Source organism: Schistocerca americana, chromosome 4 (genome assembly GCF_021461395.2).
Source record: "Schistocerca americana isolate TAMUIC-IGC-003095 chromosome 4, iqSchAmer2.1, whole genome shotgun sequence".
NCBI lineage: Eukaryota > Metazoa > Arthropoda > Insecta > Orthoptera > Acrididae > Schistocerca > Schistocerca americana.
Genome location: NC_060122.1, coordinates 644,822,248 through 644,841,049, shown reverse-complemented (window position 1 = coordinate 644,841,049; position 18,802 = coordinate 644,822,248). Strand labels below are relative to the sequence as shown.

Here is an 18,802-nt window from a genome sequence, read left to right as displayed (position 1 = left end):
GGCTCTATAACTTTAATATCTGGTGAGTGTCGTAGCCAGGGGAGATGCGACAATTCATCCTCGTGCTCACGAAACCAGTCCTGGACAATGCGAGCTGAGCAAACAGTGGTCTTGTCGTCTTGGAACATAGGGTCACCATGGGGGAACGAACAAGGGATTGATGTGATCAGCCAAAATGTTCACTAGTCCCTGGTAGTAATGCGACATTGAAGAATCAACACGAGGCCCACGGAAAACCACGTTATGACTCCCCAAATCGTCGCCGAATCACCGCCAAGTCTCACTCTTGGGACCTAAACTCGATCATTGCTCCATAGCCCAGGTTTTATGGCTTGGGCACCACATTATCCTTTTTCGGGCTTTTGCATCCCTTACGAGTGGCTTTCGAATTTCAGCTCGCCCTGCTATTATCAGCCTATGTCATTTTTCGTGTTGTTTTGGTGCCATCTGCGGTCACGAGCGGGGCGTTCATTTCTGCGGTGACTTTCGCAGCTGTTGTGTCATTATTTTTCGTAACTATCGTCTTCAATGACCGTCAGTCACGATCACTCAACACACACTTTCGTCCGCGTTGTGACTTAGCTGATGATGCTTCTCCACTTCTCCTGTGCGAGGTATAAATCTTCGAAGCGGTGTGTCTTGAAACACCAAATATTTCGATCTTATTTTATCCGTGTTGGATCTTGTGAACTCCGCGGCCGCTGACGCTCGTTGGTGAATGACACAAACAGCCACAAATACTTTTTAAACGTTTTATTTTAATATCATAACCGTTTTAGGGCTACCGTGCCCATCTTTAGTTGGTTAATATTTTTTGTTCTAATGATGTTTTGACAAAGAGTATGTCGTCTGCTCCCACACTGCACAAGAATATTTGAGTATTTAATGCCACTTTATATATTGTAAATAAATTACTGTGCCACAATTCATAATATTCTTAATGCCGTTGCTGAACATCACACATGTGCTACACACTTGATGTTTTGTTTACATTATCATACAGTTATTTGAACATCATTACGGTTCATAAGGTAGTAGCAGGAAATACAATATTAAAAAGTTGGAGGATGGAATGAGAGCAACACGTTTGTTTATCATTATAATTTGGTTCACATGGCTCTGAGCACTATGGACTTAACATCGGAGGTCATCAGTCCCCTAGAACTTAGAACTACTTAAACCTAACTAACCTAAGGACATCACACACATCCATGCCCGAGGCAGGATAAGAACTTACGACCGTATATGTCGCGTGGTTTCAGACTCAAGCGCCTAAAACCGCTCGGCCACACCGGCCCGCCCATTATAGTTTATCTTCACGGTAAATGATAACAGCTAAACTGTTGCGGGATAAAGATTGATTAAAATTCTTGACCACGGTTGGTATATCTAAATATACCTTCATCATAAGTAAAATACACTAAAATCACATTTTGCAGTGGAGATACATAACACAATTGTGCCAAAGAAGAGTTCACAGGCGAGATAATGATGCTATCCTGTGTTCGCATCAACCCTCTGTCCATAATTATGTTGTATAAATGGAGATGATGTTTTAACTACTGATGACTCCTTTGGCACAATTGTGTTATGTATCTGCTCTGCATAATGTGATTTCAGTGTATTTTACTTATGATGAAGGTATATTTAGATATACCGGAACCGTGGTCAAGAAGTTTAAAAAATCTTTATCCTGCAACTGTTTGGCTGTTACCATTTACCGTGAAGATTTTCAACAGTTGCTGTTTCAGCCATGTTTAAAATCTTGAAATTATAGTTTATATTTACACAGTGATATACTGGTATCTTAAACTGCAGTGGTGAGACTGTTATGGGTCCAATTTATGTTTTATTTCTGTGAACAGTCCAACACCGTACAATAAAGTTTAAAATAGTAAATCATCAGCAATAAATTCACAACCTGGTGCAGAAAAGGAACTATTTGTATGCTTTCCCATTCTAGGCGCAATCTCATATCAAATCGTCAATCATTTCCGAAGGACGGGATTTCAAGTAAGGTTCCACGTTAATAACACAATGCAACATAACATTACCCACAGCATCAAACCCACCAGTGTAGGCCTAGAAAAATCAGGAATTTACAAGAATGTTTGTGACAACTGCCCCATCATTTACTTGGACAGACCGGCAGAAGCCTCAGTGTAAGATATCGTGAACATATGGATACCTTTAGACCAAAAAATTTAAATAAAGTTTCAATAGCCACTCACACGAATCAATATGGACACTCTGTTACAGATATTAGATACCACTAACAAAGGCAAGAAAATGGACCTCTTAGGGGAACTAGAAATATATGTTCACACCGTCAGTTCACCCCAGTACATTTTAAACGAGCAGCTGAGCTAGCCGATAAACATTTTCTAAATAATTTCCTTGGACTGTTCACAGAAATCGATCACAAATTGGACCCATAACAATCTCGCCACTGCAGTTTAAGATACCAGTATATAACTGTATAAACTATCATGATGAACAAATGTGTTGCTCTCATTCCACTCTCTAACCTTTTAACTTTGTATTTCATGCAACTATCTTATCAACCGTAATGTTAATCAAATATCTGTATGATAATCCTTGCATTGTAAACAAAACATCAAGCGTATAGCACATGTGTGATGTTCAGCGCTGACATTAAGAATATTACGAAATGTGCCGAAGTAATTTATTTATAATATGTGTGCTGTGTGGAATTCAACAACATATAATTCGACCTGGAAAACCACACTGACCACAACAAAACAAATCGACTTCTACTGGAACTGGTGTGACAACTATTTTGCACCACATATAAATTAATGCAAGCGCTTTCGGGTATTTTTATTAATGAAACAACATATAAGGTGGCACTAAATACTCAAATATTCTTGTGCAGTGTGAGAGCAGACGACATGCTATCGATCAAAACGTTTGCATAACTAAAAATATTAGCCATCTGGGCATCGTGGCTAGAAACCCGTTACCTCACTAAAATAAAACATTTAAAAAGTATTTGTGGCTGGTTTCGTCATTCACCAGCTACCAACAATTTCGTCTCCCTTGGTTACGGAAGCACGCACCATACGAGCGCCACCAATTCACTTACATTTGAATGCACTCAGATCTGACATAACGCCCTCACAACTATACAGAACGACCGACACTTGCAACGTATTCAGGGTACGCTGGACGTGGACAAATTTTAAACACATTGTAAATCACGCATTGCACAAGTATGTGCCGAAAAAGTGGGTTATGGACGAAAAAGACCCACCGTGGTTTAACAACGCAATTCGGAGAATACTAAGGAAGCAAAGACAGTCGCACTCGCGGTACAAGAAAGATCGGGAGAACGAGGGAAGGCAAAAGTTAGTAGAGATTCGTGCTGCTGAGAAAAGAGCGATGCGTGAAGCATTCAACCACATGGAGGGCTTCCATCCAGTCACTCACTGATCAGTCTGGCCTGGCAACGGAAGACAGCAAAACGAAAGCTGAAATTTTAAATTTAGCATTTGAGAAATCTTTCACGCAGGAGGATCGTACAAACATACCGCCGTTTGAGTTCAAATGGCTCTAAGCACTATGGAGCTTAACACCTGTGGTCATCAGTCCCCTAGAACTTAGAACTACTTAAATCTAACTAGCCTAAGAATATCACACACATCCATGCCCGAGGCAGGATTTTGAACCTGCGACCTTAGCGGTCACGCGGTTCCAGACTGAAGCGCCTAGAACCGCAAGGCCACACCGGCCGGCCGCCGTTTGAGTCTCGTACAGATTCCCGTATGGAGGACATAGTAATAGACATCCCTGGGGTCGTGAAGCAGCTGAATGGGTTGAAAATAAATAAATCGCCAGGTCCTGATGGGATTCCAATTCGGTTTCTCAGAGAATACTCTACTGCATTGGCTCCTTACTTAGCTAGCATTTATCGCGAATCTCTTGCCCAACGTAAAGTCCCGAGCGACTGGGAAAAAGCGCAGGTGACGCCTGTATATAAAAAGGGTAGAAGGACGTACCCTCAAAACTACCGACTAATATCCTTAGCATCGGTTTGTTGCAGGATTCTCGAACATATTCTAAGTTGGAATATAATATATTTCCTTGAGACAGAGAAGTTGCTGTCCATGCATCAGCACGGCTTTAGAAAGCATCGCTCATGCGAAACGCAACTCGCCCTTTTTTCACATGATATCTTGCGAACCATGGATGAAGGGTATCAGACGGATGCCATATTCCTTGACTTCCGGAAAGCGTTTGACTCGGTGCCCCACTGCTGACTCCTTACTAAGGTACGAGCGTATGGGATTGGTTCCCAAATATGTGAGTGGCTCGAAGACTTCCTAAGTAATACAAACCAGTACGTTGTCCTGGATGGTGAGTGTTCATCAGAGGTGAGGGTATCATCTGGAGTGCTGCAGGGAAGCGTGGTAGGTGCGCTGTTGTTTTCTATCCACATAAATAATCTTTTGGATAGGGTGGGTAGCAATGTGGGGCTGTTTGCTGATGATGCTGTGGTGTACGGGAAGGTGTCGTTGAGTGACTGTAGGAGGATACAAGATGACTTGGACAGGATTTGTGAATGGTGTAAAGAATGGCAGCTAACTCTAAATATAGATAAATGTAAATTAATGCAGATGAATAGGAAAAAGAATCCTGTAATGTTTGAATACTCCATTAGTAGTGTAGCGCTTGACACAGTCACGTCGATTAAATATTTGGGCGTAACATTGCATAGCGATGTGAAGTGGGACAAGTGTGTAAAGGCATTTGCGGGGAAGGTGGATAGTCGTCTTCGGCTCATTGGTAAAATTTTGGCAAGATGTGGTTCATCTGTAAAGGAGACCGCTTATAAGTCACTAATACGACTTATTCTTGAGTACTGCTCGAGCGTTTGGAATCCCTATCATGTCGGGTTGAGGGAGGACATAGAAGCAATTCAGAGGTGGGCTCCTAGATTTGTTACTGGTAGGTTTGATCATCACGCGAGTGTTACGGAAATGCTTCAAGAACTCGGGTGGGAGTCTCTGGAGGAAATGAGGCGTTCTTTTCGTGAATCGCTACTGATGAAATTTAGAGAACCAGCATTTGAGGCTGACTGCAGTACAATTTTACTGCCTCCAACTTATATTTCGCGGGAAGACCACAAAGATAAGATAAGAGAGATTAGGGCTCGTATAGAGGCATATAGGCAGTCATTTTTCCCTCGTTCTGTGTGGGAGTGGAACAGGGAGAGAAGATGCTAGTTGTCGTACGAGGTACCCTCTGCCACGCACCGTATGGTGGATTGCGGAGTATGTATGTAGATGTAGATGTAGTTGTACCACACAGGTGCAGTTGATGATCAAATAGAAAAGCGCAACATGCTGGCTTCGCTAGGATCTGCATTTATGTTCAAGCAAGCACTTCTCGCGGTGTTTCCAAGTTCTTGTCCAGTCCCTGGAATTTTACCCTCAAACTAGCCTAGTCCCAAGACGTTTTAGCTCGTCCTACAGGTGACGACGGAAGGCTGTGTGAAAGCGGGCGTGTGGTGCCGCAGGTGGGCAAGTTCCTGGCGGAGGAGGACGGGGAGGCGGGGGCGCGCTACCTGCAGAGGCTGCGCCACTTCGCCTGCGACGGCGACTTCTTCGGTCGCATGGTGGCGCTGGTGCAGCCGCGCGAGCCGCTGGCCGTGCTCTGCCACGGCGACTGCTGGACCAACAACCTGCTCTTCCGGTACGGCGACGACGGCGCCATTGTCGAGGTACTGCCGTCCTACACTCCGACCGTAGACCGTCACCACTCTTCTCACTATAATGACACTATCATAACGATCCTTACACCATCGTGTCATTATTTTATTTTATATTACTTTATTTCATTCACTAACTGTTCGCAGCCACACGTTGCTATGCTCAGTCTGGTTAAACGGAAAAGAAAGAAAAGAAAACGCAAACAATTATACAATACTGGCCATTAAAATTGCTACACCACGAAGATGACGTGCTACAGACGCGAAATTTAACCGACAGGAAGAACATGCTGTGACAAGCAAATGATTACCTTTTCAGAACATTCACACAAGGATGGCGTCGGTGGCGACATCCACAACGTGCAGACATGAGGAAAGTTTCTAACCGATTTCTCATACACAAACAGCAATTGACCAGCGTTGCCTGGTGAAACGTTGTTGTGATGCCTGGTGTAAGGGGAAGAAATGCATACCATCACGTTTCCGACTTTGATAAAGGTCGCAATGTAGCCTATCGCGATTGCGGTTTATCGTATCGCAACATTGCGGCTCGCATCGGTCGAGATCCAATGACTATTAGCAGAATATGCAATCGGTGCTTACAGGATGGTAATACGGAACGCCGTGCTGCATTCCAGCGGCCTCGTATCACTAGCAGTCGAGATGACAGGCATCTTATCCGCATGGCTGTAACGGATCGTGCAGTCATGTCTCGATCACTGAGTCAACAGGTGGGGACGTTTGCAAGACAACAACCATCTGCACGAACAGTTCGACGACGTTTGCAGCAGCATGGACTATCAGCTCGGAGACCATGGCTACGGTTACCCTTGACGCTGCATCACAGACAGGAGCGCCTGCGATTATGTACTCAACGGCGAACCTGGGTGCACGAATGGCAAAACGTCATTTTTTCGGATGAATCCAGGTTCTCTTTACAGCATCATGATGGCTGCATCCGTGTTTGGCGACATCGTGGTGAACGCACATTGGAAGTGTGTATTCTTCATCGCCATACTGGCGTATCACCCGGCGTGACGGTATGGCGTACCATTGGTTACACGTCTCGGTCGCCTCTTGTTCGCATTGACGGTACTTTGAACAGTGGACGTTACATTCATATGTGTTACGAGCCGTGGCTTTACCCTTCATTCGATCCCTGCGAAACCCTACATTTCAGCAGGATAATGCCCGACCGCATGTTGCAGGTCCTGTACGGGCCTTTCTGGATACAGAAAATATTCGACAGCTGCCCTGGCCAGTACATTCTCCGGATCTCTCACCAATTGAAAACGTCTGGTCAGTGGTGACCGAGTAAATGGCTCGTCACAATACGCCAGTCACTACTCTTGATGAACTGTGGTATCGTGTTGAAGCTGCGTGGGCAGCTGTACCTGTACACGCCATCCAAGCTCTGTTTGACTCAATGCCCAGGCGTATCAACGCCGTTATTACGGCCAGAGGTGGTTGTTCTGGGTACTGATTTCTCAGGATCTATGCATCCAACTTGCGTGAAAATGTTGTAGTATAATATATTTGTCCAATGAATACCCGTTTATCATCTGCATTTCTTCTTAGTGTAGCAGTTTTAACGGCCAATAGTGTAATATGTCTGGGGATAGGATACGTCATTTGCTGTTTTTCTTCCCTGTCTCTGTCCCCCTTGGTCTCTCCATCACCTACTCCCCTTTTCTCTCTCTATCTTGCCCTCCTTTCCTCTCTCTCCTACTGCTCCCACTCTGTCCATCTCCTCCTTTCCGTTTTCTATGTCCATTTCTTCCCACCCCTCTGTGTATCTGCTCCCCCCCCCCCCCCCCCGCCCGCCCCGCCCTTTCTGACCTTGAGTATTGTTTATTGTTATTGCAAATCAGATTCTCTAGTAGCATTCTAATCATAAAGCAATTAGCCATAAATATAACTTCCCTGTTTGCCAACGTTTCACTAGCGTATACTTTTGTTTTAGTAAATGGGATGCTATAGTTTGGTACTTATTTCTGATAGTGGCTATCGAGACGAGTCCAATGATGTGTAACAGGAAGGTCTTTGAAGGTTAACGAAGGTCAAAAAGGTTACATGAACGTCTATTTACAGAAGGTCTCCGAAGTGATGACAATTGGTATCAATGTACTACTGCAATCTTCTTATCATGGATTGAGTGGTATTCCGTATCACATCGGCACTTATCGAAGCACATGCTCTGACAATTCTCTCTCGCATATCTTCAGGTGCAGTTGGAACGTCTTCATAAACAATGTCTTTTACGAATCTCCACAAGAAGAAATCCAGAGGCGTCAATTCTGGCGAACTAGCCAGTCACGACACATCTCCTCCGCACCTGATCCAACCATTTGGGATTTGTCTCTTCAACTCATTTCTAACCATCAGCGAAAAATGTGCCGGACACCCATCGTGTTGATACCACATTCTGTTCCTTGTTCGCAAAGGTATTTCATCTAATAATACACCTAATGTTTCTTGCAGGAACGTGGTGTACTTCCTACCATTAATATTTCCTTCGATGAAATAGGGGCCTATAATTCTGTTCTCCAGAATCCCACACCATACATTCATCTACCACGGTTTTTGGTGTGCAACTTGTCGCAGCCAACATGGATTTTCAGCTCCCCAATAACGCATGTAATGTAAATTAACATTTCCATGGTTCGTGAATGTAGCCTCGTCAATTCAAATTAATAAATGTGTCATCCCTCTGAATCTGAAGTTGAGCCCAAAGGCAGAATTCAGTGCGATGCATACAATTCGTACCCGTTAATTCTTGATGGAGACTGATATGGTAAGGATGATATTTATGGCGATGCAGAACACGAACGACACTACTCTGGCTCATGCCAGATTCCCTTGCGATTTGACGCGAACTAACACAAGGATCTCGAACCACAGTGGCAAGAGTACCAATTTCCGTTTCCTCGTTAGTAACTTTCCTTTGCCGGATATATTTCCGATGCGTTAAGGATCCAGCTATTCTGAATTTATCATACACATATTTAAATGTACGAAGTGTATGATGAGTTCGCTGGGGATATGTTTCAGCGTGTAAGTCTCCAGCTCTCACTGAATTTCGTTGCCATTCTCCGTAAATCAGAAGCATGTCGACTTGTTCTTCGAAGGAATACATCATACACATTCGCTTGATTCGAAGATACTAGTCTTACCGTTCCTGTTAGTGTTGTATTGCGAAACTGTCGAATGGTGTTTAGATGTCAATGGCACATTAGACGGATACGTCGTATTCGGCGAATATTTACTTTTCTTTCTGTGGGACTTAACATCTAAGGTCATCAGTCCCCTAGAACTTGGAACTACTTAAATCTAACTAACCTAAGGACATCACACACATCCATGCCCGAGGCAGGATTCGAACCTGCGACCGTAGCGGTCGCGCGGATCCAGACTGAAGAATATTTACTATTTGCACGATATATGAGAGACAATTGTCAATGCATGTGCTTCGATAAGTGCCGAAGTGATAAGGAATACCACTCAATCCAAGATAAGAAGATTGCAACACTGCGTTGATACCAGTCGTAATCACTTCGAACACCTTGTGTCCATAGATGCTCATGCCACCTTTTTCACCTTCGTTGACCTTCAAAGACCTTACTGTTACACATCATTGGATTCGTCTTGATAGCTGCTGTCAGAAAATAAGAACCAAATTACAGCATCCCATTTAAAAAAACGAAGCTTACCATATCTCTGACGCGACCCCACCTAGCAACAAACAACCAACTTAATATTATGGCCCTCATTGTCCCATGTAACATTTGTCCCACAAACTTTTCAGCTATTATCATACTTTCGGAATTATTCTCGGTGGCAATAGTTACCCTGTATATATTAAAAAGTATTTAGTCTATACGTGTGTTAACGTTTCTACAGTAACACGTAAAAATTTTAAGTAAATCGGAAATATACATTCTGAGATCTCTATATAGTACATATATTATATATACATTAAAAATATACGTGCCTTAAAGAATTAGGTACATTAAAAAACTGTATTAATTCCACTTTGTGTCAAAATTTCAAACCAGTTGGTCAAGAACTTCCGGGGATTGACCAACATTTACGTTTTTGTAACGTTTCCCCTTACATTACGTATATACTACGTATATTCCAGTAGGCGTTACTGTACGTGTATAAAAGCACTTGAGTTTCCGAGTGCACGTGCATGCGCCGAAGAACCTCTGCTGGCTGCTCCAGTCATTGCCGCACCTCGCCCACATACAGTGGCGAGCCTGAATGTGTGAGAACCTGCCACCTGCTTCTGTCTCACAAAGAACCCACTCAAGCGTCTCTTTCACCACTCGCCTCTCACCCCAGCCTCCATTCCGTCCAAGAAACAACCTCATTGTTCGTCTTTCACTCTAGTTTCGTACGTTAACATTCTAGATCCTTGTGAGGTTCAAAATAGTACAAAATTTTAGATTTATTTTGTTTCTATAAAACCGTTAGAATCTTATTTAGTGCTAAATGGACCATAACAGTATAATAGTTTATTTAATAACATAAAAGGTTTGTGTTTGAATTTTGCTCTCAAGTTTTCCACCAATGATTGGTTTCTCGCCTGATGTCAGTGAAGCCCGCCCCACTGTGTCGGTCGCAGATAGCATGCTGCTTGCATTGTGTGCTGACAACTATCGGTCTTCGGACTAACAATGGCATGACTGTCTGATGCGTTCAAGGTATGAATGATCAGTGACACCTAGAGTACAACGCAGCAAAAGACGAGCCGTTATCATCAGTCAGAATACCCAGTCAACTTCCGCCAGTTCCTCGTCTCCTACCTTCCAAACTTTACGGAAGCTCTTCTGCAGGAGAGCTTCTGTAAAGTTTGGAAGGTAGGAGACGAGGTACTGGCGGAAGTAAAGCTGTGAGGACGGGGCTGAGTCGTGCTTCGGTAGCTCTGTTGGGAGAGCACTTACCCGCGAAAGGCAAAAGGTCCCGAGTTCGAGTCTCGGTCCGGTACACAGTTTTAATCTGCCAGGAAGTTTCGGCTGAACATCAATTGCCAATTATGGAAGCAGGGACGGAATTAGGGCCCCTGACCTAACATAATGGAAGTACTAATGCGGTTTGTAAACACTTGGTTGACGACATATGGAAGCTTGGTTCTGGCCCTGGAGCGTGCTCGGGTAGCCTAATGGTTAGGCGACCGCCCACTATAAGCGGGAAATCTGTGTTAGAGTCCCGTTCCGGCATAAATTTTCACTGTCGTCATTTCATTATAGAGCTGCTGGCTGCCCATATTCGCAAACTGCGAATACATTTCATGTACTCCCTGCAAGTGTCGATCCTCTGCAAGTTTTCCTGCCTTTCGCAACAATTTTCTAGCGCCGCGACTTCCCCATGTACAACAGCGTTATCGACGAAAAGCCTCATGGAATTTCTGGCGTTATCTGCTATGTTATTTATATACATACTGTATATCTCTGAAAAGTAATGGTCTTGTAACGCTCCCCTGGGACTCGCCCTAAGTTACTTTCGTGTTTGAAGATTTCTCTCCGTTCAGAATCATACGCTGTGTTCGGTTTGCTACTAACTCTTCACATCCAATCAAAAAGTTGGTCTGGTTATCCGTACGGTCATATTTTGCTCATTACAGGCAATGCAGGTCTGTATTCAATGCCTTCCTGAAGTGAAGAACATAGTATCTACCCGGGCACCTGTATCTACTGCTTTCTGGGACTCGTGGAAGAGCAGAGTGAGCTGGGTTTCACACTATAATTGTTTCCGGAACACATGTTGATTCCTGCAAAAGAGTTTTTCGGCTCCAGAAATGTCATAATACGCGAGCATAAAACATGTTCCAGAATTCTACAACTGACCGACGTCAGAGATACGCGTCTGTACTTTTATGTGTCTGTTCGACGAACCTCTTTGAAAATGGGAATGACTTGTGCCTTTTTCCAATTGTCAGGAACCCTTCACTCCTCCAAAGACCTAAGGTACACTTGTGCTAATAGAGGGGCAAGTCCTTTGCATACTCTATGTGGAATCATGATAGTATTCTGTCGGGTCCAGTGGACGGCCTTCTGTTGAGCGATTTCAGTTGCTTGTCTATTCCGTGGACACTTATTTCGATATCAGGCATTTTGTCGTTCGTGCGACTATTTGAAGGAAGTACTACGGAAAGACACAGCAGCCTCAGACCCACCATATCCAGGAACTGGGACACAAAATTAATTGTAGCGCCAGTAAAAGACTGTCACATCCGTTAACAGTATAGACAGCACCCAACGAATTAAAGCACTGAAGAGATCATCGTTAACAACAATTAAGTTACGAACTATACAAACTGGAAAGAAAAAATCTGTAGGTTGCGGACTTCATCACAATCAGAGCGTACAGAAGAAGACCCTAATAGGATTCGACTGTTCTTGCCCAGGTTGACCAATATAAAACCGAACCCACAACCCTAATCGCTGTAGAATCTGTAGATTACGTTTGAATGAAATTTATGAATGAATCGTTGTTTAAATGATGCGTTTCTTAACATTAGTGCTTTCATTATCATTACTGTAGCAAACGTCTTGCGAGATGATCACTGAACATCGACGTTGTGACAACCTATAAGCCAACAGAAGACAGCATGCAGCTGTGTGCTCGACTGATCATATTGAGAGTTGTCTCACACATAACTTTGTTGTCAATTTCGGCGATTGCTCGTTCATTGTTCACCTTCATCAATATTTTGGGGATTACCTGCCTGAACTCTTTCCAATGAGTAGTCCAAAAGGAAAGAATTGCAAGTAGACGATTCTGGGAACGTGGAGGCCACAGTGTACTGCCTACAACTCGTTCATTTGTGAAAGCTGCATAAACGCCATTCAGCACATCGTTTGATGCATGACACGTAGCTCCGTCTTGTTGAAAGAAGCTGCACTATTTTTCATTATCAGTTAACTGCGCATAGAATTTTTCGAAAATTGTGAGGTAAACTTGTGTATTGTCAGCTCGGTCAAAAAATATTGGTCCCATTATACAATTCCGGAGGCGCCACACCAAACACCCATTTTCTCATCGTGAAGTGGACGCTTGAATACCTCTCGAGGACTCCTCGGTGTCCAAATCCCAGTATTCTGCGAAGTAACATGGCTGGACAAATGAAATTACGTCGCATGCAACATGAAATACGACATCATGTCTGTCTGTCCACTAACAACGTTTCCAGAAGTCAGTTGTCATAATCAGTTTCGGTTTTTTCGTCTCCTTCAGTTGTTGCACAGTTTTAGCGCGGTGTAGTTACAATTTAATTCGAGAAGAGTTTTACGACAAGATGTGTATTTAGCGCCATACTGCTATGATAACTCACATAGTGATTTTTTCTGGACTAGCAGTAATTCTCGTTTCAATATTGGCAATGGCCTGTGCAATAATAAAATTAATTTGCAGTGTCGTTTTATATTTCAAACTGTATCTGATGTACGACATTTTTAACTAAATCGTATATGCTGCTTTGTGCTGAGATATCGGCATCCGGAAATTTTTCTACGAACACTTGACATGCGTGTTTCATCGAATGGTTGAGGACGACTACAGACCTGAAATACTGGGTGTTTGAGAATTCCCGTGACAAGCTTATACAGTAGAACTTGTAGGCGCGAGTGAATACGAAATATTTTGAATGGGAAACAGTGTGACGCTTTCAATCCAGACGTGTAAAGCGTCCACGTCTGCTGAGGGAAAGAGAAAATTCTCAGAGGTGCTTGTCCTGGTATGCAATAGGCTTGACAAGATGACGCATACTACGTCAGCTAGGTACCTGATGTCACTTAACGTCTGGCTTACTACGAGACCTGCAAGTGCGGTTTTGAGACGTCTCAGCAGACGATAAAGTGAAATATCCAGCTGCGTGGCCACCGCGATATGGACTACTTCTTGCAGGGTCGTATGCAAAGTTTATTTTCCGAGACTCCTGTAGAGACAGAGGAAGATCTGCTGGCACGAGTTGTGGCCACTGCAGTAGAAACTGAAGAGATCACGTGGGATGGAGAGTGTATACCAGAACACGCTTTGTAGGTACAGTGTCTATAACAAAGCTGGTGGTCGCCACATCGAGGCGCTTTTGTAATGCATCAGTACTGTTCTATTCGTACACATTATGCTGGGTTCTTTTTTATTTTAGAATAATGTAAACACGTAATGTCTAAATGACAATACACTACTGGCCACTAAAATTGCTACTCCAAGAAGAAATGCAGATGATAACCGGGTATTCATTGGACAAATATATTATACTAGAACTGACATTTGATTACATAGATCCTGAGAAATCAGAACCCAGAACAACCACCTCTGGCCGTAATAACGGCCTTGATACGCCTGGGCATTGAGTCAAACAGAGCTTGGATGGCGTGTACGGGTGCAACTGCCCATACAGCTTCAACACGATACCACAGTTCATCAAGAGTAGTGACTGGCGTATTGTGACGAGCCAATTACTCGGTCACCGTTGACCATACGTTTTCAATTGGTGAGAGGTCTGGAGAATGTGCTGGCCAGGGCAGCAATAAAACATTTTCTGAATCCAGAAAGGCCCGTACAGGACCTGCAACATGCAGTCGTGCGTTATCCTGCTGAAATGTAGGGCTTCGCAGGGATCGAATGAAGGGTAGAGCCACGGGTCGTAACACATCTGAAATGGAACGTCCACTGTTCAAAGTGCCGTTAGTGCGAACAAGAGGTGACCGAGACGTGTAACCAATGGCACACCATACCATCACGCCGGGTGATACGCCAGTATGGCGATGACGAATACACGCTTCCAATGTGCGTTCACCGCGATGTCGCCAAACACGGATGCAACCATCATGATGCTGTAAAGAGAACCTGGATTCATCCGAAAAAATTACGTTTTGCCATTCGTGCACCCAGGTTCGTCGCAGGCGTTCCTCTCTGTGATGCAGCGTCATGGGTAACCGCAGCCATGGTCTTCGAGCTGATAGTCCATGCTGCTGCCAACGTAGTCGAACTGTTCGTGCAGATGGTTGTTGTCTTGCAAACGTTCCCATATGTTGACTCAGGGATCGAGACGTGGCTGCACGATAAATGGTTCAAATGGCTCTGAGCACTATGGGACTCAACTTCTGAGGTCATTAGTCCCCTAGAGCTTAGAACTAGTTAAACCTAACTAACCTAAGGACATCACACACATCCATGCCCGAGGCAGAATTCGAACCTGCGACCGCAGCGGTCTCGCGGTTCCAGACTGCAGCGCCTAGAACCGCACGGCCACTTCGGCCGGCTGGCTGCACAATATGTTACAGCCATGCGGATAAGATGCCTGTCATCTTGACTGCTAGTGATACGAGGCCGTAGGGATCCAGCACGGCGTTCCGTATTACCCTGCTGAACCCACCGATTCCATATTCTGCTAACAGTCATTGGATCTCGACAAACGCGAGCCGCAACGTCGTGATACGATAAACCGCAATCGCGATAGGCTACAATCCGACCTTTATCAAAGTCGTAAACGTGATGGTACGCATTTCTCTTCCTTACATGAGGCATCACAACAAAGTTTCACCATGCAACGCCAGTCAACTGCCGTTTGTGTATGAGAAATCGGTTGGAAACTTTCCCCATGTCAGTACCTTGTAGGTGTCGCCACCGGCGCCAACCTTGTGTGAATGGTCTGAAAAGCTAATCATTTACATATCACAGCATCTTCTTCCAGTCGGTTAAATTTCACGTCTGTAGCACGTCATCTTCGTGGTGTAGCAATTTTAATGGCCAGTAGTGTAGAAAGAAATGTGCTTAAGTGATGAATGGAGGTTTGCTTTGTTTCCTATCGAACCGTTACGTAATGGTTGTACTGCGTCACCCCTAGTTCAGCCCTTCAAACCGAAGTTGGTGAGTTAAACATCTGAACCGAAACTACCCTAGAAAGGAAACGATACGTTTCCGGACATTGGTTTCCATTCAAACATTATGTACTCACTTCCGTGTGCCAGTCCTAAAAGTCTATAACGGGAATTTCCGAACACCCTGTGTAGTTACCCTCTTCCGGATTTTGAGTAACGCACTCTACGCAAGTACAACTGATCTCACAACATTGCACTGCAGTGCAATGTGTACTTCACTGTAACCATCTGACGAACGGGGGCAATAGTCTATAGTTAACATGTATGTAGTGTCCTTCGTAAATAGTGTTGGTAACGGCGTCATTATGGTGCCGGTTTCATGTTGTCTATTCCATTCAGTGTAATGAAACACAGCACGTCCGGTCGGAAGAGCACACAGACGGCGTCTATCTGCGTGCTGTGGCACGGATCTGAGCTGTCCCTCCCGTGGTTGCGTAAGGCGGCGCAGCACGGCACGCGCGTGACCGTGGCGGCCGAGTCACGGGCGCATGATGCGATAGCCCGTCGTTTACGTAAGCGCCCACACAGGACCCAGGACCCGGTTCCACCGGCGTCCGCTGCCCACTACACTTCCGATCCACCGGCGGCGGTCCCCCTCCAGCGCGTCTCGAGAAGTGGCTTTCGAAGTAGGGCACAGGTGAAGAAACTTACGACGTGCACGGAGCGTGCAAAAACAACGGAAGAAGTATTCTTGGGTTATCGGACACAGTCAAGCCTGGCTTCATTGAGGTTCCTACTAATCTCCTAAAGATAACGGGTACAAATCCGTTGAAACGCTGATTCCATATGACTTACCCGCTCAGTTGACAGCACGGGAGAATTTCAAGTAGATGATACGCAGATGTCGTTTTTGGAAGCTGGACTGCAACACAAGATCAATTCGTTTTTTATACACTACTGGCCATTAAAATTGCTACACCACTAAGATGAAGTGCCACAGATGCGAAATTTAACCGACAGGAAGAAGATGCTGTGATATACAAATGATTAGCTTTGCAGAGCGTCTACACAATGTTGCCGCCGGTGGCGACACCTACAACGTGCTGGCATGAGGAAAGTTTCCAACCGGTTTCTCATACACAAACAGCAGTTGACCGGCGTTGCCTGGTGAAACGTTGTTGTGATGCCTCGTGTAAGGAGGAGAAATGCGTACCATCACGTTTCTGACTTTAATAAAGGTCGCATTGTAGCCTATCGCGATTGCGGTTTACCGTATCGCGACATTGCTGCTCGCGTTGATCGAGATCCAATGACTGTTAGCAGAATAAAGAATCGGTGGGTTCGGGATGGTAATACGGAACGCCATGCTGGATCCCAACGGCCTCGTATCACTGGCAGTCGAGATGACAGACGTCTTATCCGCATAGCTGTAACGGATCGTGCAGCCACGTCTCGATCACTGAGTCAACAGACGGGGATGTATGCAAAACAACTACCATCGGTGGGTTCGGGATGGTAATACGGAACGCCATGCTGGATCCCAACGGCCTCGTATCACTGGCAGTCGAGATGACAGACGTCTTATCCGCATAGCTGTAACGGATCGTGCAGCCACGTCTCGATCACTGAGTCAACAGACGGGGATGTATGCAAAACAACTAACATCTGCACGAACAGTTCGACGACGTTTGCAGCAGCATAGACTATCAGCTCGGAGACCATGCCTGCAGTTACCCCTGACGCTGCATCACAGGCAGGAGCGCCTGCGATGGTGTACTCGAAGACGAACCTTGGTGCACGAATGGCAAAACGTCATTTTTTCGGATGAATCCGTGTTCTGTTTACAGCATCATGATGGTCGCATCCGTGTTTGGCGACATCGCGGTGAACGCACATAGGATTCGTGTATTCGTCATCGCCATACTGGCGTATCACCCGGCGGGATGGTATGGGGTGCCATTGGTTACACGTCTTGCTCACCTCTTGTTCGCATTGACGGCACTTCGAATAGTGGACGTTACATTTCAGATGTTTTATGATCCGTGGCTTTACCCTTCATTCGATCCCCGTGAAACCCTACATTTAAGCAGGATAATGCACGACCCGCATGTTGCATGTCCGGTACGGCCTTTCCGGGTATAGGAATGTTTCGACTGCTGCCTTGGCCAGCACATTCTCCAAATCTCTCACCAATTGAAAACGTCTGGTCAATGGTGAGCGAGTAACTGACTCGTCACAATACGCCAGTCACTCCTCTTGATGTGGTATCGTGCTGAAGCTGCATGGGCAGCTGTACCTGTACAAGCCATCCAAACTCTGTTTGACTCAATGCCCAGGCATATCAAGGCCGTTATTACGGCCAGAGGTGGTTGTTCTGGGTACCGATTTCTCGGGATCTATGCACCCAAATTGCGTGAAAATGTAATCACACGTCAGTTCTAGTGTAGTATATTTGTCCAATGAATACCCGTTTATCATTTGCATTTCTTCTTGGTGTAGCAATTTTAATCGCCGGTGTTGTATTTTGTTTTGAGAGAACGACATGGTGACGGACGAAAATTTGCTCAAATTCAGGATTTTTTTTCTCTGTACTGGAATGTAGTAGACAAATGGGGTTTGATGCAATAAATAAAACACACAGTGAAGTTTTTATTGAAAAATATTAGTATTTCCACTGCGTAGTTGGCATTTTCCCGAGGCAACTCTGAAAGGTGTTAGATCGATGGTTGTCGGTGTAACTCCGGTTGAAAAATGAACGTATCAACCTGATCCTTAACACATGTAATTTTAGTTCATTGTAGGGATTAGCAAAAAAAAAAAAAAACTTCTTAGCACAATTACAGATATTTAAAAAAAATGGCGTGTTTTGGACACCCCTTTTTTGGCCGAAAGAAATACTGAATATAAACATAAAAAAATCTGCTACGATGAACTGAAGAGACTTCATTTTGCTTCAAGGGAGACCAAAGATCACTAAAACCGGATGAAAATTGTAGCGTGGGCGATTACAAGCATGCCGAAAAACATGGTTTTGAGAAAAATGCATTTAACAAAAATGGTTCAAATGGCTTTGAGCACTATGGGACTTAACTTCTGAAGTCATCAGTCCCCTAGAACTTAGATCTACTTAAACCTAACTAACCTAAGGCCATCACACACATCCATGCCCGAGGCAGGATTCGAACCTGCTACCGTAGCGGTCGCGCGGTTCCAAACTGTAGCGCCTAGAACCGCTCGGCCACTC

General features: G+C 44.6%; 1 protein-coding gene across 1 annotated transcript in view; it reads left to right on the top strand.

The window, feature by feature from the left end:
- The window catches only part of LOC124613117, a 319,714-nt gene that overhangs the window by 230,081 nt on the left and 70,831 nt on the right, over positions 1-18,802 (top strand). Inside the window, exon 4 of the mRNA XM_047141728.1 lies at positions 5,540-5,743. Within this exon, the coding sequence (XP_046997684.1) occupies positions 5,540-5,743 (204 nt within the window). The remainder of the gene's footprint in view (positions 1-5,539; positions 5,744-18,802) is intronic.